Below are 25,132 nucleotides of genomic sequence, written 5' to 3'. Positions count from 1 at the left end.
AAATGGCGATAAACTTTGTAAACTCAGTTTGTACCGTAGTTTAGTGACAAGCCCATTGCTCTGGGGCATGTCCGTTATCCTGGTTATGTCCTGGCAGTCATCTACCAAGCAGAGCTAACGTAACCTCACTCTTCATTTTACCGATAGACTCTGAGGTTTGAACAGACCACTGCAGAATAACTGCTCACTGTGGGTTGGAATGAACATTATAACTAACAGTTCAAGCCGTGTTTTAGCCCATGCTTTGTCACTCTCCTGTTTAGCTGTTCAGCAGACTGTCTGCTACAATTTGTTGTTAGTTGCAGGTTTTTACCATAATTTGTTACCTAGCAGTGTTGAAAATTATGATGACCCAGTGCATATTTCACATTCTGGATCTTAGTATCCAGAATATTGCCAGGATCTGGATCCTACTTTTACATCTGTCAGAAATGATTGTGACCTTGTCTTGTATTGTTTTGCAAAGCAATCCAACCATTTACCATGGAGTTATATACACAAATGGTGAAAACAGCCCAATCTGACAATTTTAAAGAATCCTTCAAAAAAATCCTGGATACAGACGCTGATCCAGATCACCTCCAAAATTTAATCACTTCTATCGTGTTCCATTTTGAACATTTCCTGTAAATTTCATCACGATTCGTTCATAACTTTTTGAGTTATGTTTTTTACAGACAAACAGAAAAACTCTCCCAGAAACATAGCCTCCTTGGCGGAGGTAATAACTACATCTAAAATGGGGCATGGGCAGATTTTGTTTTTAGAGTCTGTGGCTTGTTTCCTGCCTGTCACAGTTTGCACTGCATTTAGTGAAACATTCTCTAACTCAATATGTAAACTCTTCACTAAGTGGGACCCAACATCACGTAAATGTCTGATTTCATTTCATCTTAAAGCAACATGAGCCATTTTCTGACATTAAGCCAATAACAGGCCAGGACAAACTTCCTGTAAGAGCAGAACCAGACTTGAACAGACATCTGCTGCCAGTGTTCAGCTTGCCAACTTTGACAGAGGGAGATGTAGAAACAGAGAGGTGGATAGAGACAGAGAGCACCAGTTTAATTTATTCAACTTCCAATGAATTAAAGATATCAGGATTTACTGACCACAGAGTTTATTCAGCAGATTTTTACATGCATTCCTCTTTAACATGACCACTTTGTAATTTAAAAGTTCTTTATCATCTGGGCGGCCCTGACACTTTATAGGTCCAACATATTAGATTACATTCAGATATTACAGCTATTTAACCAAAGATAATATTTACTCTGTTTTCCACCTAAATATGCACAAAAAATCCACAACTTCTCTTTGGTCGAACAAAAGATGTCACATAAACACTCAGCCTTAGTGAGATAATCTGCCTTCTGTCGTACACTGGATGTACATGTTTCCATGACAGTTTACTATACAGATTAAGGCAAGTCAAGTGATATCAAACAGGACACAGAGAAGGAGAAAGAGGGAGGAGGGGTTCATTTACTGAAGATGGATGGAGTAGCAAAGAGACTGAGTCGTGTCGCGAAGAAGAGTGAGAAGTGTGTGTTCAGATGTAGACAGGTTGCTCCTGTGCTGTCAGCAGACGGTACATGGCTGCAGGCATCGTCTTCATGTGGATCTGGAGCAGAAAGAAAACAAATTATGTAAATGAGAAAACAGGAACACAACAACAAGATTTCAGATGTTTCGACGGGAAGTTTATCATAGGCACGAAAACAGAAAAGGTCACCAAGTGAATAATCAAAAGTGTTCAATGTTCAGAGGGCAGAGCTTTTTTTAAGATCCATGTTTCATGGCTTTTTATTTGGAGGGAGTAGGAGTGTGGACAGAACAGGAACAGGAGAGATTGGAGAGTTACATGCTAGAAAGGGGCCACAGAGGCTACTCCTTTTTCATTTTTAGAGACTATTTCATTCTACCTCTCCCATGGCATTTGACAGGATCTGAACAATCTTCTCATGAGGCGTCGCCACCACACTCTGACTGTTGATCTCAATGATGCGATGACCGACGCGCACGCCTCCTCTTTCAGCAATGCCCCCCCTCATCAGGCTGCAGATCTAAACACACAACGAAACACAGGAAGTCAACTCACATCAGGATACAATCTGAGTTTTCACCAGCACTAAAACCTGAAACTGATAAAAAAACAAAAAACAAATCCTTGTACATAGAATAAAAATAGATGCTCTGCATCTGTTGCTAGGAAACTGACACTTGTTTTCAGATACTATCAGCACAATAAAGCAAATTTACTCAATTATTTAAATACATCAGTCTCAAACCTCCTAGACCTGCAACAAGATGACCTGTAAAGATGATATTTTTATATTACTTCTAGTCCCACTGAGATCAGTGATCTCTTTTTCACTGTACTCACGATGCCATTCTGGACGCTGAAGCCGAGCTGGTATCTGAGGTCCGGCCTGCGGATGAGCACCATGGTGACTGGAGGACACCTGACGATGTTCATCTTGATCCTGGACTGAGACTTCAGACCCTGAGAAATGGACAGATTCAAATCCAATCAGAGAGGTGACTTGGAGTAACACAGGAGGTAAAGTGTATCAGAGTAGTTATGCAACTGATACACTCACACACTTTGCCTCAAACTTCATGGAATACTACTGTAGTATTTAATAAAGTTTATTTATTTATTTTTATTTGCCAGTTACTTCATGTAGTTTAATCACTTCTTAGTTTTCTGCTATATATGTATCAGACAGAACTTAATGATTTCTGTAAATGACTATTAACACTTTAATACTCAGCATGAGACTATAGGTTGAATATCTGTAACTTCAGGAAGGTGTCAGGTGAGTCCACATACTTAACCCTACAAAGCAGCTTTTTTATGTTTTTCTGTGGCGTAGTTTCTCGGTGACTGACATACACTCACTGTCCACTTGAGTTAAGAGTTAGATGCCCTTTTGCCAAAACTGCCTTAATTCTTCATGGTATCAATTCAACGAGGTGCTGAAGACCTTGTTAAGAGTTTCTGGTCCATATTGAAATCACAGCATCACACAGCAGCTGTAGAAGTGATGGCTGCCAAGATGCAAATCTGAGTTAGTGTTGTCTTTCTATTATCTTAAACTGGTCTGTCCATTTTCCTCTGACCTCTGGAATCAACAAGACATTTCGTCCCAGAGAACTGCTGCTCACTGGATGTTTTTTGGGGACCATTCTCTGTAAACTTAAGAGATGGTTGTGCATAAAAGTCCCAATAAATCAGCAGTTTGTGAAATACTCAGACCAACAACCATGCCACATTCAAAGTCCTCTAAATCACCTTTCTTCTCCATTCTGATGCTCAGTTTGAACATCAGCATGTCTACACGCCTGAATACAATGAGTTTATTTAGTTAAATGAGCAGTTCAACAGGTGAACCTGATAAAGTTACCTGTGAGTGTATTTGAATAATAGAGTAAAGCAGGCTGAGACCATTACTAACACATGTACAGGACAAAATCAGAAATGAGCTCAGAGGTGTTGCACTGTACACAGGCAGTGCCACAATCCACACTAACAAAAAGTTCCTCACAGGAGATTAAACTCTAAAAACTGTTGCTCTTGTTTCTCACAAACTCACACGTTCATGCACTAAACACCTGAAAACATAAAAGCCTGTGATGGTCCAGTGCTCAGGTCTTAGTATGGACATTGAATTTGCATGTAACTATTCTAGAATGGGGATGTCTATTTTACAAGAAACAAGAGAGCTTACAAGGGACACAACAAGTCTCTCTGATGATGATGAAACCATACTTTTTCGAAGTACAAGAAACACAAGTTTGATCAATAATCCTTCAATTGTTACAAAGAGTTCCTTTTGACTTAAATGTGTCAGACCTTAAGTCACAGAGACCTTTGACAGTTTACCACTGAAACCTAATCAGATTACATTCAAGTCAAATTAGAGGTCTGTGAAAAATTTTAAGTCCTTTCCTTCAGGTGCTCCTGATATATTACATTCTGAAGAACAGGACAGGAGCAAAAAAAAAGACTTTGACATTTTTTTCCTTTAAAATTAGTTAACCACTACAGCATATGAATTCTTGTGTCATGTAATAAAAACACACAACAAAACATGTGCACTGAGACCTTGACCTTTGACCATTAAATCTTCTAAATCTGTTTATCCCAAGTCTGAGTAGAGTGGGAAAAATTGAAGATAATCCCATGTGTTCCTAAGATTTTACATCCATGAGAAGTGTCCAGCTGTCCAGTGAACGTATCATCGTATTGTATCAAAAAACATAAAACAAGGCATTTAAATACAACTTGGTACAGAGCTTAAAAGTTTTTTTTTCATCTCTTTCTTCTATGGTGAAGAAAATTGAAATGTAAAGACTGAGAACAGACATTAGTTACAAAAACGTTCACAAACTGGTCTAGGAGCAGCCGCGTACCTTGATGATGCTCTGGCAGGTGTTAAGTGGTAAACCCACCAGACTCGTCCCATTTATGGTCATGATCTGGTCTCCAATGTTGAGCCGACCAGACTTCTCAGCGGGGCCTGCATGCATCATGCTGGCAATGATGACAGTGGGGAGGATGGACCCCCAACCAGACTCCACTATCACCACACCCAGGATCTCTCCTTTCTGCTTCTCGATGTAAACCTGCAGAGACACGTCAGTCAATTCTTTCACTCATCACTAAGCCATCATTAAGTCAGTTTGAAGTGACTTCCCTCTTTCCTGATGTAGACAGCTCTTTTTAAACAACATGTGGAGTGGGGCTTGTACCATTTTTAGCTTCTCACAGCCAAATGCACAATTCTAAGAAATGTGAGACGACAGCCGGCATTTAGAGCAGTGGAGGAGGGAGGAGAGTCTGAGGTCAGAGCAGGTTTGGCGCCTCAAATTCACCTTCATACTTGGGTGATATTTCTGTCTGCCTGTCACACAGCTGGGACTCTAAAAACAGCTGCTCATCCAGAGCACTGGAAGGCACTATATCAGAGCAGACTGAGCAGAAAATAAAAGCCACTGGTTCATTTCTGCTCAGATATTAACGTTGTGACATGAACGGACCTGAAGGGCTGTGTTGTTCCTTGTGTGAACAAAAGGTCAATTTGTTTATAAAGTGAAGTATTCAGTTAAAGTGCAGCACAAGTTGGTTATCTTTAAATAAAACCAACTGACTTTAAAGCCTCTTTATGTAAAAGATGTAAAAACTCTTGTTCCTGTGCTGCCCCCTGCTGGATCACTTACATCTCTGCAGTTCTCAGACTTGGAGAAGTGGATGAGGTCGTCGTTGTACATGTCCTGAGTGTTGAGTAGATCGCTGTACTCTCTCTGGCTGAGGTCCTCTGGGTCAATGCCGTTGGCCCTGAGGAACTCCTGGTAGGCGACACTGAAAGATTGACCGATGGACTGAGCGATCAGCTGGGCCTGAAAGGGAGGGAGAGAAAGACTGTCAGTTTTTTCATCCTGGTAGGGACTTGTTGGATCTGGTTATAAACTAACTAAGAGTATGTTTTTGTGAAGTATTGTAAGAAAATAAAACTTAGGAGTTTTTGCTCTATAAACAAAGACTGTTTTATTGATCCAAGACAAAGGCTAACAGGCTAACTGATATCAGTTGACATTAGTAAATATTAACAGTCATCATATCAAGCTCTCAGGATGGCTGTTGATCAGTGTCTGATGGTCTGTTTTAAATCTCCATGCCTCTTCAAGTAACAGTGCAATGTCATTCATTAGTATTAGGAACAAGAAGTGTAAAACAACCTCTGGAAAAAAGCCAAGTATTCTTATTATCTCCCTAAAGGACAAACTCGACCATCACAACACAAAACTTAAGAGAAGTCCCTTTGACATGATGCATTCCTGACTCATTCCCTGACCATGACTCTCAAACCTACACTCACGCCACCGTTAAAAGTCTTAAAAGTCACTTTCTTGTTGTTTATTTGATGCTCAGATAGCAGTGTTTCAATCCAGTTCCAAAATGTTTGCTGAAAATGTGTCCCACGTTTGGCAGTGAGTGACAGCGCTGACTCAGGCTGAGTAAGTCCAAATGAGATATGTGCAGTTATCTAAATCAAAATCTGGTAACAAGATGTGGGCCTCTTCTACAGAACATGACCTGGTGAGTACAAGTGAGTGTTCTGTCTCTAGATAAGGTGCCTTAAGGAAACATATTTTCTGATATCAAAGACAATTTGGTGATTTTTTTTTTTGTTGTTGTTGGAACTTTGTGTTTGTGCTCTTTGTACAGTTTTTTTTTACTGTTTGTTGTATTTCTTTCATTACTACTTTTTGTCACATTGATGAAATGGCTGGAAGGAGAAGGAGTGTGTGTGCAGACATATGAGCTTAATTTGGGCCTGATGCATCTCAGAGCTCATCTCGGAGCATCAACAACTTTCTATACTGAGCTTAACCCTAGCCCTGAGTGTTTTTGATAGAGAAATAAATTCAGTGTTTTTTTTGTTTTGTTTTTTACATAAACTCAATTTTAGCCAAACCTGGTCTTTCCATAATCCAAACTTTGTCACAGGGATCGTTCTCAGCTCATCAAACCATCAACATAACGAATGAATGTACTTCAAAGATATGATTCTTTAAATGATGTCATACTTACCAAGTTGGTTTCTATCAAAAGTAGAGTCTGTAGGATTTTCCTAAAAAATAAAATGTCAACTTCTTGACATTCCTGCTTAAACATCACTTCTGGGCCTCTATACATGTGTGTCAGTGTCTGTGTCTACCTCAATCCACTCCTTTGTCTATATGTTGATGTTTTGGTTGTATCGGGACATTTCTGGGTAGAGAGTAAACGTTGTTACCTCAACCTTTCATAGCGCGCCCTGTGCACAAGTGACTGTGTGTGTTGATAAAAGCAAGTGGAAGACGCTACCCTGAGCATCTACGACAGTGAACATAGCACGGTGCAAGAAAGTGAAATAAAACACCTAACAGGTAATGTGTTTTCCTCAACGAGAGTGGAGTTTGGCTCGACCTTCCATTGCTTTCGGGCACTTGGAGAGCAGCAGAGGAAGAAGAGCGACGCGAGCAGGCTTTACACCAAGCAGGTATGTGTCAAATACCCGTGATTAGCTTGTGCTAACATCCCAAGTCTGGAGCACGGCTCTCGAGTCTCTCCCACACAGAAATGTGATGCTACAGGTGGTTTCTGGGCTAGGGAGTGTGTTCAAGTAGTTACGGTCAGAGGCTGTGGGTGGGGTGCTGCCGCTGGCACTGAGTCAAGGAGGAGGAGCCTAGTTTGAATGTTGTTTTAACCAACAGGTAAGAAAAATTCCTGCAGACATTACCTTTAATTCCACCTTGACTGAAAAAGTCAAGGTAGTCCAGATTAGTCTAAGGTTATTCAGCAATAAATAAAAACCCCACTGAACTCCGATGCAAACTTCTTGGAGCTATTATTTATGGGCTAATGATACAAAAATATTGATAATACATACAAAAGTAAATATTAATAATACAAAACTCACATCCTCAGACTCAAACACGTGGCAGATCATCCTGTACAGCCGTCTGTCATCATGGCTCATGGTGGTTTGCTCTGCAGCGTGGTCCAGGTTTTCCTGTGCACTGCGGGACCGGACCATCTTCCCCCGAGCCATCAGCACCACCATGTTACCGATGTCGGCTATGTAAGAGATTGTCCTCAGGGGCAGGTCCATTAAAGACTCCTGGGGATCCAAAAAAAAGACCGTAGGAACTTTTAATACAACTGTTTTCTGCAGGCCTATACTGAGTATTGTGTTCAAACACACTGTGTGCCAAATGGAAACATGATGCACCAATGTTTTCTGTCATTTCCAGGATTATCTCTTTTCTCACAATGATAATTCACCCACAAGAATCAAAGGATTCAAAGAATGTACATCACCAGTTTCATACCTGAGTGTCTGCATTGAGGACTTTGATCCTCTGCGTGGACATGAACAGATCGACCTCAGCTGTGGAGGGAACCTCACTGTCAGGGCTCTGCAAACAAACAAAAAAAACACGGAGACATTAAAGAGGGAGGTATTTATCAAGAGTCTAGACAGCCAAGAGCAAAAGAGAATATAGAAGAAAAGTAGCTTGAAATGATTTTTCCATGAAGATAGACCCTAAAAACTACACTTAGTCTCCAACAATGTAATCATATCTAAGCTAATGTCTGCTTCTCTTTGTTACATCAGCTTACATTTGACATGAGCCATCTTTAGTATAAAATCAAACATACCTTCTTTCTGTTCTTCGCCTGCTTCTGAGCTGCCTGCAGAGAGCAGAAAACACACAAAACCCTCAGAAACAGTCAGATCAAGAAAACCATATCTCCTCATTCACTGTCTGCATCCAGAATGACAGATCAAGGGACAAAAAGACCTTAAAGGTGTTTGTTTTTGTGTGTGTGGGTGGGAGGGCAGTGATGTTTCTGTCTATCTCATCTGACATCAGCAAGCTGCCACAGGCCTTCACAGCCAACATTTTCAAAATTTTCTCTCCATCAATGTGACATGGATGACCCCCTGAGAAAAGACGAGCAGCCTCATGTGTCTGTGGCCGACGTCTCATTACAGCTCTGGGTTTAAAGTTTCAGGTTGTCTACTGGTGCCGCTGTTTGTTCTCCCTGCTGTAGCTGCGCTGGATAAAAATCCAAACACTGTGATGTGATAAGAGTAAATTTAATCTGATTTTTTTTTAAATAAGAGCCACAGCTTTTACCTTAACAGAGATGGCTTAACATTACATTTAATCCACATTTGGGATTAAAAGTTAAGGCTTGATTAAATAAAAGTGCATTTTGAAGGATAATGTAATGACTGCAAGACAATTAAGTTTCCCATCCCACTCTCTTGCAACTACTTTTTAAATCTGTTTATCTTAATTCTTAGAGTAATTAATTAACAATCAGCTTGTGCCAACAAGTTTCCCCACCGGTTTCGGTGAATTGTGCATAAACACTCTTGTTGTTCAGATGCTGGCTGAGCTGGCAGTCGACACATCATTGTTTCTCTTTTCGGCCTCACTGCTGACCGCCTCCTCAGGCGCCCGTCACTTGATCATCATGAGCTGCAGTGTGACTCCTGACCTGTGCTAGATGTCAGTGTGTGTTCATCACTCTGTCACCTCCAGTGTTTCATCTCAGTTTATTTTTAGCACACTTCTTGAATAATAACCGTCTTTCTATGCCAAAGTGGACAGTCCAGCCTGTGGAGCTCAGACCGCCCCCCTAGAAAAGTTATTTTAGTTCAATTTAATCATCATGATGTCCTGCAGAATAAAGCTTTTTAATGTCTGAATTCATTTGACTTTTAATGTTCCTTTTTTGGTGTGAAAATTGTAGTTTTGTTCCTTTTAATGGTCAATCCTTAATGGCAGTGAAAAGCAGCAAATTGTCTTATATTTTACATAATTAACTAAGTGGCTTATCTTCTTCTTTTTTTTTTTTTACTTACTTTATAAGTCATATGTAAGTCCTCTTGATATTTATATAAAAAAGTTATTGTTTTTTTTTTTCATTAAAATTGTCTGTTTTGGGAAATAAAAATAAGCTAATGTGTTATTTATCTGACTCAGCCAAATCTGCTCCTGAATCCAATCCCCTGGTCGGGTACTGATCCTGATCCTGATCTTATTAAATGAATTTGGGCTCAGCCAGATGTGTGAGGACCTCATTAAGCAACTTTTCTCTGTTTTGCAGAGTCAAAATGACATTGATGAAACTTCTGACACCAATCCCCTCAATCTGCTTCATTTACTCAAAATTACAACATTCATTTCACTCTAAGTGAGGTCTTTTTTTAATTTCTAACATCATACATGAAAACTTAAACAGTGAAAAGTGGTTTGGTTTTAATCTGTGAATTCAAACACATAGCTGATGTCATGTAGTGGTTAATCCCAGCTTCTCATTCCTTTTTGTCACGGACTTGCTCTATTCCAAGGGTGGCCAACCTGCGTGCCACATGTGGCTCTTTGCTTTTCGGTGTGCTGCTCTTCGATCCATTCATAAAAATATATAGATACTTCTTGTTATGAGTAGTGGTGTGCTGATCAATCTAAAATATTAATATATTGATGCCAATGTTGGGATCAGTATTGATCGATACTTGGGTGATGAGATTTATACTGAAGTTTCAGTTTCTTTTCTCGATCTCAATCGCTCAAGTGTTTATATCTATCTATCTATCTATCTATCTATCTATCTATCTATCTATCTATCTATCTATCTATCTATCTATCTATCTATCTATCTATCTATCTATCTATCTATCTATCTATCTATCTATCTATCTATCTATCTATCTATCTATCTAATTTTGGGGGCTCTTGGCCACCCCTGCTCTATTCAAACATGATTTATTTCAATTTTTGAAAATGACGGTTAAAGAAGGGGGTATTCTGCTTTTCCCTAATTTAAAAACGGATAAAAAGTATTACTGCTGGATGTTCATAATGAATTTGTGCATATTTTATAACCTCTTCATATTCATATGTTGTAATAATCTCTCAATCTGACTGTAAACTATTCAAAACTGTCTGTTTTAAAAATAACATGAGATCTTCTGGAATAATGAGGTCATCACATAAGGATGCCACGTTGGATGGGTGGGCCTCAAACACCAAGGGCCTCCAGAGGGCTGGCCAATTAGAAAGAAGGGGTTTTGTGGAGCCTTAGAGAGACAGCAGCTAAAAACAAAGAGTTCAAAGGTTTTCTGCAACACCAGTGTGAGAACTAAAATATTTTTTACTGTAAATCATTTAAAGCTACCACAGGAATACCAGAAGCTCATAAAGCCCAATTCTCCATTTTAAAACCTCTCTAGTTACAGCTCATCTTAAGATGTAAATGAATCCACCACTCCTCACTCATTGGTTTCTTGATTTATATTCTTTCACATTTCCTGACATGAGGAGGTGTTTCAGTGTTGGGGGAAGAAAGACATTACTGGTCCTGGTATTAGATCACTTTTCTGTATCAGCCTCCACAGTGATCCAGGCGAGTGAGATGCTAACTCAGACTCATGTCAGACAGTGAATAACTTCTGTATCCCCACTCCTCATTACAGAGTCTCTAACCTTCTCCCTCCCTGTAGGTTTTTCAGACCTTAACCAAGGCGATGTCCTGGAACTGTCAGTCAGCCGTCCACAAAGCACGAATTTGGCTCAGCTCCCGCCCTTTTCCGGCCGAGGACTCTCCTCCCTCATCTCTGCAAAACGGCAGCCTCTTGCTGCTCATCTCTTAAACTCAGTGCTGTGCTGCTCATCTTTTCCACTCATTCCCCAGCACCAACTGGGTTTTTCCTTCTCACGTGAACAGAAGAAACAACTGGTGTTTAATATCAGTCACATCTATCCCTCTGCATTGTTCGGTCTGTGTTTTCCCTTTGCGTGATGTACACTTGACATTATGCACTGCGGCTGTAGCAGGAAGCAGAGCCTACAGTTTTCAGTGTTTCACTGACTTGATGAAGAGTTTATATAACATCCTCAGTGGAGCTGGGGAGAGGAGCCTGTATGGCTGTGGATCAGAAGCAGTGATCTGTGGATGATGCATTGTGCAGAAACCCAGGGACTCTTCGCTCACTGACTGCGTTGCCCGCTTTTGAATTTAAAAGACCTAAATATGAAGTGAACCTCAGTTACATCACTTAGATGTCAGAGTGTGCCAGAAAATATAACTCTGAAACAAAGGCACTGGCTGTTTGATGCGTGACATGCTTGATGTCCGTTTAAACCCTAAAAGCTGGAGTTTAAGCAGCTTCAAGGTCGCGAAAATATTATTCCACACTGTCACCCTGGGAGTTTTGACCTCTGTGTTTGATTCTTTTAAGCTATTTCCTTGATGTTCAAACTTTGTGAAGTACTACTGGTGTGTCTTTTTGTGGCTGTGCCATCACATCAAACAGGAATATCTTAAAACATTTTTTATTGTTCCAGACAGGTTTCCCAAATGCAGCTTGTAATGGCTCGTATTTTTGGGCTGGCACAAGCAAATGGTTTTGTCTGCAGAGATATTGATTGTACATTTTTTTTATCTTAAGTTCAAATTGAAGAAGGTGGCAACTGTTTAAAACTTTATACCAGTGTAAGCAAACATTAAAATGTCGTCATTTCCCAAGAATGTGTAGAAGAGGTAAATGTGGTGGATCCCTCTTGGATCTACATGTGACTGTACTTAGATGAGTGAGTGGATACACATTGTTACCCCCACCAAGGAGGTTATGTTTTGTCTGTTTTTCTGTGACTAACCAACAGATCTTAATAAAATTTATAGAAAATGTTCAAAATGGGATAAGGAAGAAGTGATCAAATTTGGAGATGATCCGGATCACCATCTGTATCCAGGACTTTTTTAAAGAATTTTCTATCATCATGAGATAGGGACGTTTACACCATATGTGTATAAAACTCCAAGATAAATGGTCGTATTGCTTTGCAAAATAATAGAAGACAAGGTCACCATAATTTCTGACTGATGTAAAAGTACGATCCAGATCCTGGCAATATTCTGGATACTAAGATCCAGAATATGAAACATGTATTGGGTCATCATAATTTTCAACACTGTCAGGGAACAAACTATCGCACAAACCTGCAACAAACACCAAACTGTAGCAGACAGTCTGCTGAAAGGGAGTATAACATTTAAGTAAGACTAAAGTGTTGCGTCCCAATCACAATATGTTTGGCGGAGTTCTGCACTCTCTCAGTGCTTTTCTAGTTATCTCTGTACTCTGTCTGGCTGGTTGCTATGATAACAGCCTGTCAATCACATGTAGCCCCACCCTCAAGCTAATTTTATTTACACCATTGAATCATCTCAGATTTAGATTTTAAATCGCAAATCAGAAACTTGAGACTTGATACAAAACAAGAACTAATTTTGAAGATTATAAATAACTGACCAGCAGGGGGCCACCTGTGGAGCCTACTGCTGGCCACTGGAAGGGTAGCAAGTTCCAGGAACTCCCACATTGGCTATATTTTTAAAAACGGGGAACAACATCCAGTTCTAGTACAGAGTCGACTATTTCTTTTGCTTAATACAGGGTTTGTGTCCAAAATCAATCTGAGTGTGTTGGAAGCTGTATTTCTCTCTCACCCGCACTCTGTTCATGGCCTCCTGAGCCTGCTGCATGCGGGCGCTCTTTGTGGGCGTCCTCTCTGACAGCAGGTGGGTGCAGCCCAGGTAGGTGGCTGCAAAGATGATGCCATCAATAAGGTCTTCGGGGTCGCATGGTCCCGGGACTGCATAAAGAAAACACACTTTATTAGGAACATAACACATTGCTGGTTGTTTACAACTACATACAAACTCTCAAAAGCAGAGACTGTTTGCCAAACACACATGAAATAAAGCTAGCTGAAATTGGAAAAAGATATTTGGAACTGTACAGATGTGAGTCATAGTTTTTGGCTAGAAAACAAATGATTGGTTTCTTAATGTCTTAATGATGTTTAAAACTTCTATCATTTACGCAAAGCATACCTTTCAGTTAAATATGCTTCAAAACAAAACATCTTTTGTACAGCCCAAAACATGAAGTAATTTTAACAATACAGGTTGAAGTATTTATCCCAACAGATGAGGAAAAAGGAATTAGACTTGAGAATTTGGGAAGCGAGCACTCACCGTCCACAAATGTTGGAAACTGAGGCAGAGATCTTCGAATCTGAAGAGGTGAACAGAAGAAAAACTACATAAGCAGTCTTATTATTTCCACTCACATACTGCAAGCCTCTCCTAACTCATTGAAATTCTGGTAGGCTTTTACTGCTGTCAGCCGTTTAGCTGCTGGCAGATAAACACCTCTTAAAAGATGCCCGCCTGCCTTTCCAGGATTTATCCTCCTTGATGAAAAGGATTCAGAGAGCCCAGCTCTTTCAGTTTGCTTTCAGACTCTAGCTTGCTTACTTTAGGACAAATTGGCAACTTTTAAGACAAGCCAAATTAGCTTGGAGGTTCTCGTTTGCAGTACATCGATGGAAGTGTGGACGACTGCCTCTTGATTTGTTTGATACAGTAGAAAACTTCAAAATAAAATATAAATGTCCCAATGGTTTTGCAGTTGTTATCAGTGATCTGAGCTCTGTTCAAAGCATCTCTTACCTCCTGGACAGACGGCGGCTGAGGTGGCGATACCGGTTGAACTTTTGGTCGAGGGTGCTGAGCTGGAGGCTGCTGACGCGGTTGTTGTTGATGTTGATGTTGACATTGTTGATGCTGATTAGGAGACACCTGTGGGTATGTTTGTGGTTGTGGGTATGTCTGCGCTGGCCGCGCCGTGTCTCTCTGATGAGGATGCTGGCCCTGGTGGTGGTGTTGTTGGTTGTGTTGGGGCTGCTGTTGGTGATAATGTTGAGAAGGAAGTGCTCTGGCTGAGTCAGCTCTCAGTGGACTGACCGGTTCCCGAACTGGAGCTGAGGCGTAGCAGGAAGGAGACTCAGACATGGACTGCGAGGGGGAGTGAGGAGAAGACTAAATAAGGGAATCAGAGAAAAAAGAGGGGCATGTATTTTAAATTACTTCTTTGTTACTGCAGTGCACCTTCAGCAACACCTTCCTCCCACTGAACATGATTCAGGGTTCTGGGCATCGATCCAAGTACACAAAATGAAATGAGAGCCAGGGATGTAAATCTTTAGTTTGCTCTCTTCCCGAGAGCAACAAAGTCTAATTTAATCACTGCAACAGAGAACAGTGGACTCTTCCTCCTGCTCTAATGTCACTCATCAGGAAAAATGTAAAGTTAAACTTTGAAATTTCTTGGAAATAAAGTAAACAGCACCAAGAAAAATCTCATTCTCATCACTTCTGAAATGGGGAAAAAGCCTTCAGCTTTGCTGCCCCTTATGCTTGGAATGCTCTACAGACTGGCCAACCTGTTCAAAACTAATTTCTATGAGAGCCTTTCTATTTCATACTAAATGAAAAATAAGAAACTATTGACCAGTGCCTGTGTTTTTGAACATGACATTTTCATTCACATCCAGCACTTTATTCTGTAACTTATTTTTAATTTATTTTAAAGTATTGTTTTAATCCTTCTTTTAATTACGTTGTTTTATTGTACCTTTCACTGTATCTATTTCTAAATTATGACGTGTGCTGCAGCCCTCTTGGCCAGGTCACCCTTACAAAAGAGATCCAGATCTCATTGGTTTTTTAATCTGGTTAAATAAAGGTTAAATGACAAAAAAAAATTAACTTCATCACTGTTTAAACACTGTGCTTAAACTAACACACAGGATACAGGGACACACCGATGACCAGTGGGGATAGGCATTGATAGGATTTTATCGATATCAATGCCCTTATAGATTCTGCTTATCAATTTAATTTTTTATTGATTCCCTTATCAATTCCTTCTTTTTCAAGTGAATAAATATGTAATTGCTCACTGGATCTGGATATCTCCTCGTGTAAATATAAAGAATCAAGTAAAAATTGCACATTATGTGACATTGATGTACAGTTTTTTAATGTGTTATTGACTCAAGTAGGCCATCTAGTGTCTGGAAGTGGTTATAGCATCATTCTAAGTTGTTTGGAACCTTGCCGAAGTTATGAAGCCAACCATGAGCCTAACTTTTCCCTTGGCATCAAGCTAGCTCTATTTTGTTTATTTTGAATGTACTGAATGGGAATCTCCTGTAAGAGAGTAATGTAGATTTATTTCATTTGAAATCTTTCTCAACAGGAACCGGTTTTCGATTCCCAACCCTAATGACCAGTATGTGCGAGTGTTTTTATCCGTTGCTCTTGCAGCACATAAGACTTTCAGTCATAGCACAAAGATTGCATTTGGGCAATAAAAACATGTCTTTAATTTTTTTTTAGGACAACAGGAATCTTTCCACCTAATCTAAGCAAACTTGTTGTATAATCTTTGGGACAAGGCTCAGAGAGCAGTGTTATAGACTGAGACCTGAAAAAGGCAGGAAGCTGTTTTTACATGAACTTCCCACATCCTCTGATGATTTTTATTCAAAAAAAAAAAAAAAAAAATTCACAAAGCTAGAAGCTAGAGCTATGCTCACTTGAGTGCTCTCATAAATAAATATAGCCTTTCTTTAGAAACAGTTGCTTTAGGGCTGGCGCCCATGAAGTACTTTTTCTCTGCTGCATGCAGCTGCTTTCTGCCAGACAGAAAAGCTCTACCCCATTTTTGATGTTATGTAGCTTTGACAGTACTGCATGTGTAAATCAATGCTTGTTTTGATTTTAAAAAGCCTACTTAGCAGCTCTTCCCATCTCTAAACTGACAGATATCCTTTATCAATGTGCATGGTCATATACTTTTTAAGTGTCCTTTTTAAGACCCAATTTTACAGATAAGAGTCATTCTTACATGTCCAGCTGTGGTCTGCAGAGGGTAGAGGTCCTCTGTAGGGCTGCTCTCCTGCCTCATCACCCAAATCGGTTCCACAGGCTGGTCAGGAGTGTAGGGAGAGCGCACCGCCTTAATCTTCACCTCCTCTATCGCCTCTTTAATATCCTTAATCGCCAGGCTGATAGCATCTCCTGAACCCCTTGCACCCTCTTCTCCTGGGTTACCCACACAGTTCCTCTCCCCCTGGGCGTCATCTGAGCCAATCTTCTGCCCAGACAAGGGGCTCTTGGCCTGGTTTCCTCCAGGTCTCTGAGCCAGCCTGCGGCTTTTAGGAACAGGACTTTGATTACCACTGTCCCCCTCGCCGTCAGATTGTCCATCATAGTGGTGCAGCCTGCAGCCAACAGAGCGATCCAGGGGGGAATGATGGGAAATGCGGTCTCTGCCCTGCCTTGGGGCATAATGAGGGCCCTTAGGAGGTGAGGATGGAGCCCCTTTTTGTACATTCTCCTGTCTATGGCTGGTAAAGTTTTCCTGCCGGGCTTCATGAGGCTCGGCCCTCCAGCCTGATTGCCTGCGAGGTTCTCTGTGTGACTCAGGGTACGAGGTCTTAAGAGGCTCAGGGAAAGAGTTCGGATGGGATTTTGGCTCTGGGTATGACTCATAGACCGGCTCTTGGTATGATTTTTGGTGGGACTCTGAATAAAAGTCTGCATAGGTTTTTGGATACGATTCAGAGCCGGATGTGAAGTGAGACAGCGAGCAGGATTCAGAGCAATCCTCATCGTCCTCCTCAGGTAAGAGGTCATTGTCAGGTAGGGGGCTCATACTGGCGTCCTCACTGAAGTGGTCCAGCTGGGGGAAAGGTGGGACATCTGGAGAGGATGGAGGAGTTGGGGAGTGGAGTGGGGGCGGGCTGTGCAGAGGTCCATCCATACTGAGCGAAGCAGCGCTCTCTGTGTCCGAGCAGAGATCAGTGATTTCACTTCCCTGTGCTGCAATGTCCTCAGCTACGTCCTCCATCACCTCATCCTGATCCTCCTCCACCCTCTCTGCACGCTCCTCTGTGTCATCATCCACTGTCTGCATGTCCCCGTGACTACAGATGGAGTGAGCTGTGGTGGAGAGATGGTCTCCATCATCCTCAGCCTGTTCTTGCTCTTCAGCTTTATCCTCGACTTCAACCTCTGCTTCCTCTTCACACTCTACTTTTCTCTCCTGGATTTCCTGGTCCTCTTCTGCCTCAGCAGGAGGTGTGTCTGGGGGGTGGGGTTGTTTGTTTTGGGCAGAGAGTGCAGGTGAGAGGTGGGTGGGGGTGACCACAGCTATGGGGGTCTGGTGAGAAGATGACCTGTCTTGTGATTGGTCCATGACGGGATCAGCTGATGCGCTCTGTCCTATCTCTCTGAGACTCTCTCTGTCCTCCACTGGTGAAGTATCCTGGGACTCTCTGATTGGCTGCCTCTGTCTGTGACCTCTGAGTCTAGGGTTTGGGTCACCATGGCGGCGATAACGAGCAACACCAGGGCGGGGCTGCTGTGCAGAACGAGCTTCGCTGTCTCGACACTCGCCACCCTCCTGCCTTGGAGAAACTGCCTCTGGGGACAACCCAGGGCTTTGAGCCGGGCTCTGCCCCTGCCCCTGTCCTGATGGAGGCCGCCTGCGATGCCGTGGAGGTCCACGACCCGAGGGCGGGTGGTGGTGGTGGTGAGGAAGGGGAGGGTGGTGGTGGTGGTGGTGATGGTGAGGATTGGGTTCCCCATCCTGGTTGAGCATCTGGCACGGCCTCCAGGAGCGGCGTACAGGAGGATCTCCAGGTGAAGTCCCATTGGGCTGCCTGCTCCTCTGGGGCGCCTTCTGCTCCTCACCTGCTTCCACCGCCTCTCCCTGATACTTCTGGCTCATGGCTGGGGCTCAATCTGACTTCAGTTCTCAGAACATGCTCCTCTTAGCTCCAAGAAAAATCTGCTCAGAGCACAACCTGAGAGAGAAAGATACAGAATAATCAGTGACATTATAACAAATAAAACTGTTTATTTATGTCAAGCTGGAATATAAAAAGGAACATTCAGATAATAAATGAGCATGTGTAGCTGCAGCAAAAGAACCTGAGTTTGTAGTGTGACACTAGTGGGTCTGGATGAAACCAGAGCTGAGTCTCTTTTTAACTTTTGTCAGAATCATGACCCATATCAGTTTTATTCCCAAGTAGGGTTACACCCAAAGACAATTTGTCTTGGTGGTTTGGTGCAGAGCTCATATAGTCAGGGACGTCACATCAAACCTGATACCAGCCCTGTCAGGGACAGTTTACTACCGGGTGCAAAATTTGCAATTTCCTGATTACAATTGCTAATATCAATGTATTGTATTAACTTAATGTTGACCATCTGTATATACTCATGTAGACTATATAAAACAAGTACTCTCCCCTACGTCACTCGTCTATTTCTGAAACGGAAAATGAAGCACATCAGCTATAGCGGCCATATTGGAAGTGGCAAAGGCTTTGCGTACAGCTATAGGGGGATCTTAATATCCTCTGAACCGCCAAGAGAGAAAAAAGTCATTCACAGTGTGTGCCAATAGTAAAATTAGCGATTCAGACAGAAGACGTTTTTTGAACTTAGCTGTAAACAGGCTAATTTCTGCTTTGAAACCACCTTATGGCTTGGTGTGTATATGGCTTCTGGTACTTGGGGAGCCAGCCTCAAGTGGAAACTCGAGAAACAGCAGATTTTAGCACTTTGGCATTGTCTCATATTCTTAGACCACAGGTTGCCGCTTGTTTTGAAGACAGGAAAATGTTTTTAATTTACGAATTTTTCAGAAATAAATTTGTTATTCCACTGCTCCAACTCTTTTTTGTTTCATTTAATTGTAACATTACTTTATTAAGGTTTTATATTTCAAATATATTTGAGTTTTCATCATATATAAAATCTATAATGTATACACACACACATTGAGGTTTAAAAGAAATTTCGGCTTTTGTTGGACTGTGGAGATCTGTAGACTTTTTCTTACGGAGTGTGTAATTGTAAACATGCCAAACAGCTCAAATGATTCTTTTTTTCTTTTTTTAAGTAATTATTTTAGAGCGAAAGATGGTTGAATTCAATTTTTCTTGTGAATCTGTGTGATCAAATGTGTGCTCACCCAAGATGGTGTATCAAAGACCTGAGTAATTCTGACAATTTCTTCTGATGTGCCAATGCTGAAGATCGATTTTGGGTTTGTAGCCTGATAAAGGAAGGAACAGATCTCAACAAAACCAAAACATGTAACGGCAACCATTGAGGTCAATTTTGTCATAGGAACCAGCTATTATCTAAATAGTTATTTTTAAAAATAACATCAGTAAGGGCCCATGTGTATTAGAGTATGCTTAAAACAGAGCAAAACAGTATTATACGAGAGAAGATAAAGTGGATGTAACTGAATCAATACTTTGTGTCAGATTGTTCTGGTTGTTGGCATTACTGCACATATGAACTTTATTTTAAACAGGGTTGTAACCATAGATGTGCTGCAAGCAAAAAGAAGTTTATTTTGTAAACTTGTGAGCACTAAAAAAAAGTAAGAACAGTATTTCAGCCTCTCCATAAAAACTCAACTTCTGCTTCTCCTCACAGCTGCTGTCAAAATGTGCTGAAAGACTCCAATCAAGTTTGCATTTCAAAAGTTTAACACCTCATCAATTTAATACACAGACATACAATATCACATACACACAGGAAATGTTGACAGTAATGACAGTAATGTTTAGTACCATGTCAGGAACTTCCCGTCTTTATATTGCTAATAGTAAAATCCTAAATCCTCTGGGATTCAGCTGGGTGTGTAGCACACTTTAATCTACACCACTTTCATCCGTCCACCAGCAGCTGGCAGATGGCACAGGGTAGGAAAAGAGAGGAGGATGCAGAGTGGGAGAAGGAGGAGGAGGAGGGGGAAGGGCAGAAGGACATGGAAGGATATCTCAGCATCAGATAAAACGTGGTAGAGAGGAATAAGGCTAGGATCTGAATAATAAATGTCCTCTGTGTTGGTGAGAAGCCAAGGTTTGAAATTTATTTAACATGACAAGGCTATCGGGGTTTCCATCAGTTATCTCTTATCACAGCCTTCAGTGAGCTTCGAGGTCAACCAGCTGAGAAAGGACATGAGAATCCCTGTAGCTGTTTCTGAAATGACCAACTGATAAAGGAAAAGAGTAATGTGTTTTTTTAAAGAAGGATATTTATCATGACTGTTACGTTATGTGTATTACAGATTCTGGGCTCATGAAAAATGTATCAGTGCAGAGCCATCCATAAACGTGTGACTACATTCATGAAACATTAATATTTCTGTGACTGCAGATGGCTGAAATGATTTAGACTCCAAACATTATTGTAGTTCCTGTAATGAGATTATAACAAATTGAAGTCTATTAGTTTGACCAAGGTTTAACAAAATTATATTGAAGCTTCTCTTAATTTTTATTTTTAAAGACAAACACGTCCTTTGCTGATTGATTTCCTATAAATTGGTTAGTTGAAAGTTATGTAATTTCTTTGCAATTCTTTGCCTCTCTCAGAAGAACTCTCTTAATTCTCCACAGACTTAGAAGAAAGATGTCAAGAAAATCCTTGTACTTTTAATCATGGGACCTATTTTTTAAACACTAACTCGTGAATCAAAGAAGCTTTAGATCAACTCCAGCAAACTCAGCGAACAACCTAAAGACACAGTCATTCAGGACAGAGGTGCCCAATAAAAGTTTTGATACTGACAGGCTTACAGGTAATTAAATACTATGTGTTGCTACTGAGTCATCTCTGATCACTGTTCTAACAACTAGCGTTTCACAGCTTTGAAGAGAGCAATATTGCTTACAGTTATTAAAAAGCACCATGCCTTCAGGCCAGCTGTTCTCTTGTGTTTTCAGGCAGCTTTGATGAAAACCTGAGCCTTTCAGTGGCACAAAAACAAACCCTTTAAGTTTTCACTTAAACTTTGACCAGAAATATTTTCCCATCAGAGCAGCATTTCTGCCATACAGCCTGTTTTGTAGCTTAAATGAATAAATCGTATTAATCCAAATGTGGCAATCAGTTGTTTTAACATCAAAATACAATAAATAAGGCCAGTGTTAAAATTTTAGCAAGCATTCTCTTTAAATTGTCACATCATTAATTTAGGAATATTATTTAAAGAAAGGGTGTAGTGCACTCTTAGGCTCTATATACCTCTAGTTCCCTTGTAGTAGTTTGATTTGATGTTTCATAACTTAAAAAAATCTGTATCTTTCTCAATCTGCTGCTTTGGAAAACCGTTATCTCAGTCTTTGACTAAAACCTTTTTTTAGCTGCTGTCTCTTTAAGGCTCCCTTCTCCACAAACCCCCTTCCCTTTGATTTGCCAGCTCTCTAGAGGCCTGCTGTGGAACAGCTATGGGTGGACCATCTCATAAACCAGTTTGGAGATCCTTCGGAGATTACATTTCAGCAAGTCTTGAGTAGATCTCATGAAGATATTGGGCTACATCTTGATTGGAGTGTTTTCAGCAGTTTGAGATTCAGGGATATCCATCTATGATTCGTAGTGGTTTGAAAACCTGTACATGTTTAGTCTAAACATCCAGCATTGTTACTCTACATCCATATTAAAATAGGGAAAAGTATTGTACCCCCTCTTTAAAGGTGTATCCTAAGTTCCTGTAGGATTATGAAACAGATTGATACTGATTTATTTATATTGTGAATTGTAATATTTACCAAGAACATATGTTTCAATGTCACTCTTATTTCTGTTTATGTGTAGAACATACTCAATCCACTGCTTTCATGAGAGCAGTTTTTTTCAATCCCAGTAAATTCCCTCTCTCATCATCTGTCAGTAACAGCAGTTCGTCTTGAATTCACACGTTTCATATTGGATTAAGCAGCAACAGCAGGTTCAGTGACTGGGTTGTCATCTTATATGTGCAGAAATACAAATCCCAGTCCTTTAAAAATCAAAGATGTGTACAGGGAGAAGATGCCGCGGTCAAAGGTTAATGTTGATCCCTGTAATCTGAGCAGGGATCACAACTGTCAGAGGGTAAACACAAAGAGATGCAACAGGAGTGAGGGCGGACTCCCCGGGTGGCTAATGTCCCTCTCTGCCAGGAGTTTAGGAGCTGATGGTAATGGGTTGGGTGACTCAGAGGGATGGGCAGGGTGGCGAGGTCAGGTGGGAAGGGTTGCCTGGGTCACAGATGGCCCTGGCAGCCTGGCAGTGTAACGGTCAGGCCTGCGGAGCTGCAAGCCGAGCGCTGTACTCCCATCTGTCAGGCTGCAGCGAAAGCTGCAGGGTGGGGGATTTACTAGCCCATTAACTCGCTGATCTTATACTGACAAACACACTCTGACAACAGCACACGTGAACAATACGTACTTACAAGGACTTCCACTGACTACTTCTGGTGAACTGCCTTACATAACAGCTCCCTGAAGATAAAAGGCAAACTTTATATTGCTGGCCAAATGAAGGATGCACCCAGTGGTAGTTTCCATCAAGCCTATCTTTATCAAACCCAGTCTGCCCTCTCATAGCTGCAAACTTTTTTCAAAATAACTTTTTTTTTTGTATTCTTGTGACCTTTTCTAGAGAACTTGATTTATCTGATCTGCATTATCTTAAATCTTTAAATTCTGTTACCTAAATGAAACTGCCCTGACTATTTTTTCACTTTTGTTTCATAGACAGATAACTCATTTCACAAGTCATAACAAGTTACTGTGACCAATTCTCTGAGCAATGTCCACAACCTGATATTCTGGAGGTGGGATAAATAGGCCCTATGTGTTCTTAGGAGAGATCTCAGCTGATTCATCATTCAACAGGCATCAGAATACATCAGTCAGTATAAGAATACCACAAATAGATCAGCACCTTTGCAATCATTTGTAAAACAACAAAAGATCTGATAGAAATAAAACCTCTTTTTTTTTTATTTGTTTGTTTTTAGGGCTGTTGTTTTTTGTCAGCAGATTGTCCAGCAGAGACAACCCACGCCTCTAAATTCAGTATCTTTCAGCTTTTTGAATTTCACTTTTAGACAGTCTCTGATGATGTTTAACACTCTCTGTTGTCAGTTAAAAATATCTAGTTAGCTCCTCCTTTTTAGAAGAAGAAGAGTGTAAATTATAACAAATACATGTAATTTGAGTAATGAAGCGATCAGTGGAGAAGCGCTGAAGTAAAGTCATCTCAAAAGAGTCTGATTGATAAATTAAAATATGTTCAGTTCACTGCAGGGACCATAGGGACATTTACTAGTGAATGAATCAGATTCTTAAGAAAGGATTTGTAATGTTCCTGAGCTTGACTGTTTTGTCTGCAGCCATAATTTCACTGTGAAAGTCTGTAATGAAGAAGTTAACAGACCAAGACTCACTGCATCGGATGCTGCAGAGATAAAGTGGAAGCAGTGTTACTGAGAACATTCGATTTTTATCTTGAAGCTCTAGTCAAATAGAAATGTAAAAGTCCAATTTGCACAGGGAATAATGCATTTTTAAAGGGAAGTTTCTTAAAACAAAAAAATCTGTCTGATTATGCAAGATTTCTTATCATGTAACTGTAAACTTAAGAATAATGGACTGTTGATGAATGGTTTTAGGACAGTTAGCTGAACAAAACAACTATCTAAGGCTGAAGTATTGCAAGGTGCTCTACAGATTTGTTTCTGTTTTCTTACATTCAGTTAACAAAGAGTAAAATGGGAAAACAATAGCCTGTGTTTGTGAGTAAGATGAAATCAATCATTAGCTGAATCTGTCCCTGCTTTGGAGGAATCTCATCTTTCTATTTTTGATAACATGAATCATCCTCTTACATCTCCATCTCTCCCTCTTACACCCACAACCATACACCAGTATACACTCCAACACACACAGACAAACATACAAACACACAAACACACACGGACATGTTAAAACATATGGTTCATGTTGTGTTTCATCAATAGTCGTATTGCTTACATTGTGTTTACATGAAGACTACGCCATTGCTTCAGAGGGGGGACGATTAATCCATGAACAAGTGCCAAACTGGCAAGTGCTTTTATTTTGAAGGCTTACTCGCCTCTTAAATCTCCTCCCATGGCCTTGAACGGTTTTATGTTAAAAGGGCAAAAGCTTTCTTTTAAGAAATGTTGTCTGTTATCGGTTTATATTGCAACATGTCCCTCTGGAATACGCTTACAGAGCGCAATCCAGTGACAATGGCGTTAATTTAGTAAAGATGCACGCAAATCCTGGTAGCACAGTCTCTTAACATACTCAAACTAAACCTGACACCTATTTGTAACAAGTGTAGCGGACTGTCATCTGTCTAAATGCTTCTCTTCTGCCTTCCTGCGCTCTAGATTAAATCTCCCCAGGTGTCGAGTCCGCCATCGGTGAAAACGACTCTAACAAACATCCCACCCCCCTATCCTGCCCCATACCGAGCACGGTGTCCCCTCACCGGCTGTCCGACGGGACATCCACTCGTTTACCTTCATGTCAGAGGAGGAGAGGCCCCGGTCCGGCTGCTGCAGAACTCATCGCCCCTGATCCAGCGCCTGCTCGCCTGGCTCGATTTTATTCTGTTGTGTCCCTCCAGACAACTTGCTCGGATTAAAGCGGAGAGCTCAGCCCCTCCTCCTGCACCGTGACATCAGAGCGGATTAGCGATGCACAAAGCGCCTTTACAAACAGTGCTGATGCTGGTGGTGCAGAGCAGACACAAACGGTGCTCTACGGCCATGAGTGAACCCTCATCCCTCCCTCTCCATCAGCCGCCTGC

The 25,132-nt window shown here is 41.0% G+C and overlaps 1 protein-coding gene across 3 annotated transcripts; it reads right to left on the bottom strand.

Moving 5' to 3' along the window:
• Positions 1-1,048: 1,048 nt before the first annotated feature.
• On the bottom strand, positions 1,049-25,128 carry LOC141805144 (uncharacterized). 3 transcript variants are annotated; one of them, XM_074689908.1, is made up of 13 exons: positions 24,843-25,128; positions 16,332-18,294; positions 14,090-14,434; positions 13,613-13,652; positions 13,082-13,227; positions 8,216-8,248; positions 7,885-7,971; positions 7,473-7,673; positions 5,227-5,406; positions 4,420-4,632; positions 2,387-2,506; positions 1,926-2,066; positions 1,049-1,624 (listed from the first exon to the last, which is right to left on the bottom strand). In XM_074689908.1, the coding sequence occupies exons 2-13, from the start codon at positions 18,216-18,218 to the stop codon at positions 1,553-1,555; spliced, it is 3,465 nt and encodes a 1,154-aa protein (XP_074546009.1). In that variant the 5' UTR covers positions 18,219-18,294; positions 24,843-25,128; the 3' UTR covers positions 1,049-1,552. The 3 variants fall into 3 exon arrangements, with proteins under 3 accessions (XP_074546009.1, XP_074546008.1, XP_074546007.1); XM_074689907.1 differs by having other exon boundaries at positions 1,051-1,624; positions 14,090-14,458; positions 24,812-25,126; XM_074689906.1 differs by having other exon boundaries at positions 1,051-1,624; positions 14,090-14,458; positions 24,843-25,126.
• Positions 25,129-25,132: the final 4 nt, after the last annotated feature.

Source organism: Halichoeres trimaculatus, unplaced genomic scaffold, assembly GCF_033239565.1.
Source record: "Halichoeres trimaculatus isolate MK-OKI-2021-1 unplaced genomic scaffold, fHalTri1.1 fHalTri1_scaffold_16, whole genome shotgun sequence".
Classification (NCBI taxonomy): domain Eukaryota; kingdom Metazoa; phylum Chordata; class Actinopteri; order Labriformes; family Labridae; genus Halichoeres; species Halichoeres trimaculatus.
This window is presented reverse-complemented; position numbering and strand designations above follow the sequence as displayed.

Bases quoted from the DNA above. Each gene is read 5' to 3' on its own strand.
- LOC141805144 (XM_074689907.1), bottom strand. From the start codon at position 18,218: ATGAGCCAGAAGTATCAGGGAGAGGCGGTGGAAGCAGGTGAGGAGCAG. The intron at 8,249-13,081 runs GTGAGAGAGAAA...TGCTCTCTGCAG, and splicing joins AGGCCATGAACAGAGTGCGG to GCAGCTCAGAAGCAGGCGAA. The intron at 1,625-1,925 runs GTAGAATGAAAT...TTTCTGCTCCAG, and splicing joins TGTCAAATGCCATGGGAGAG to ATCCACATGAAGACGATGCC.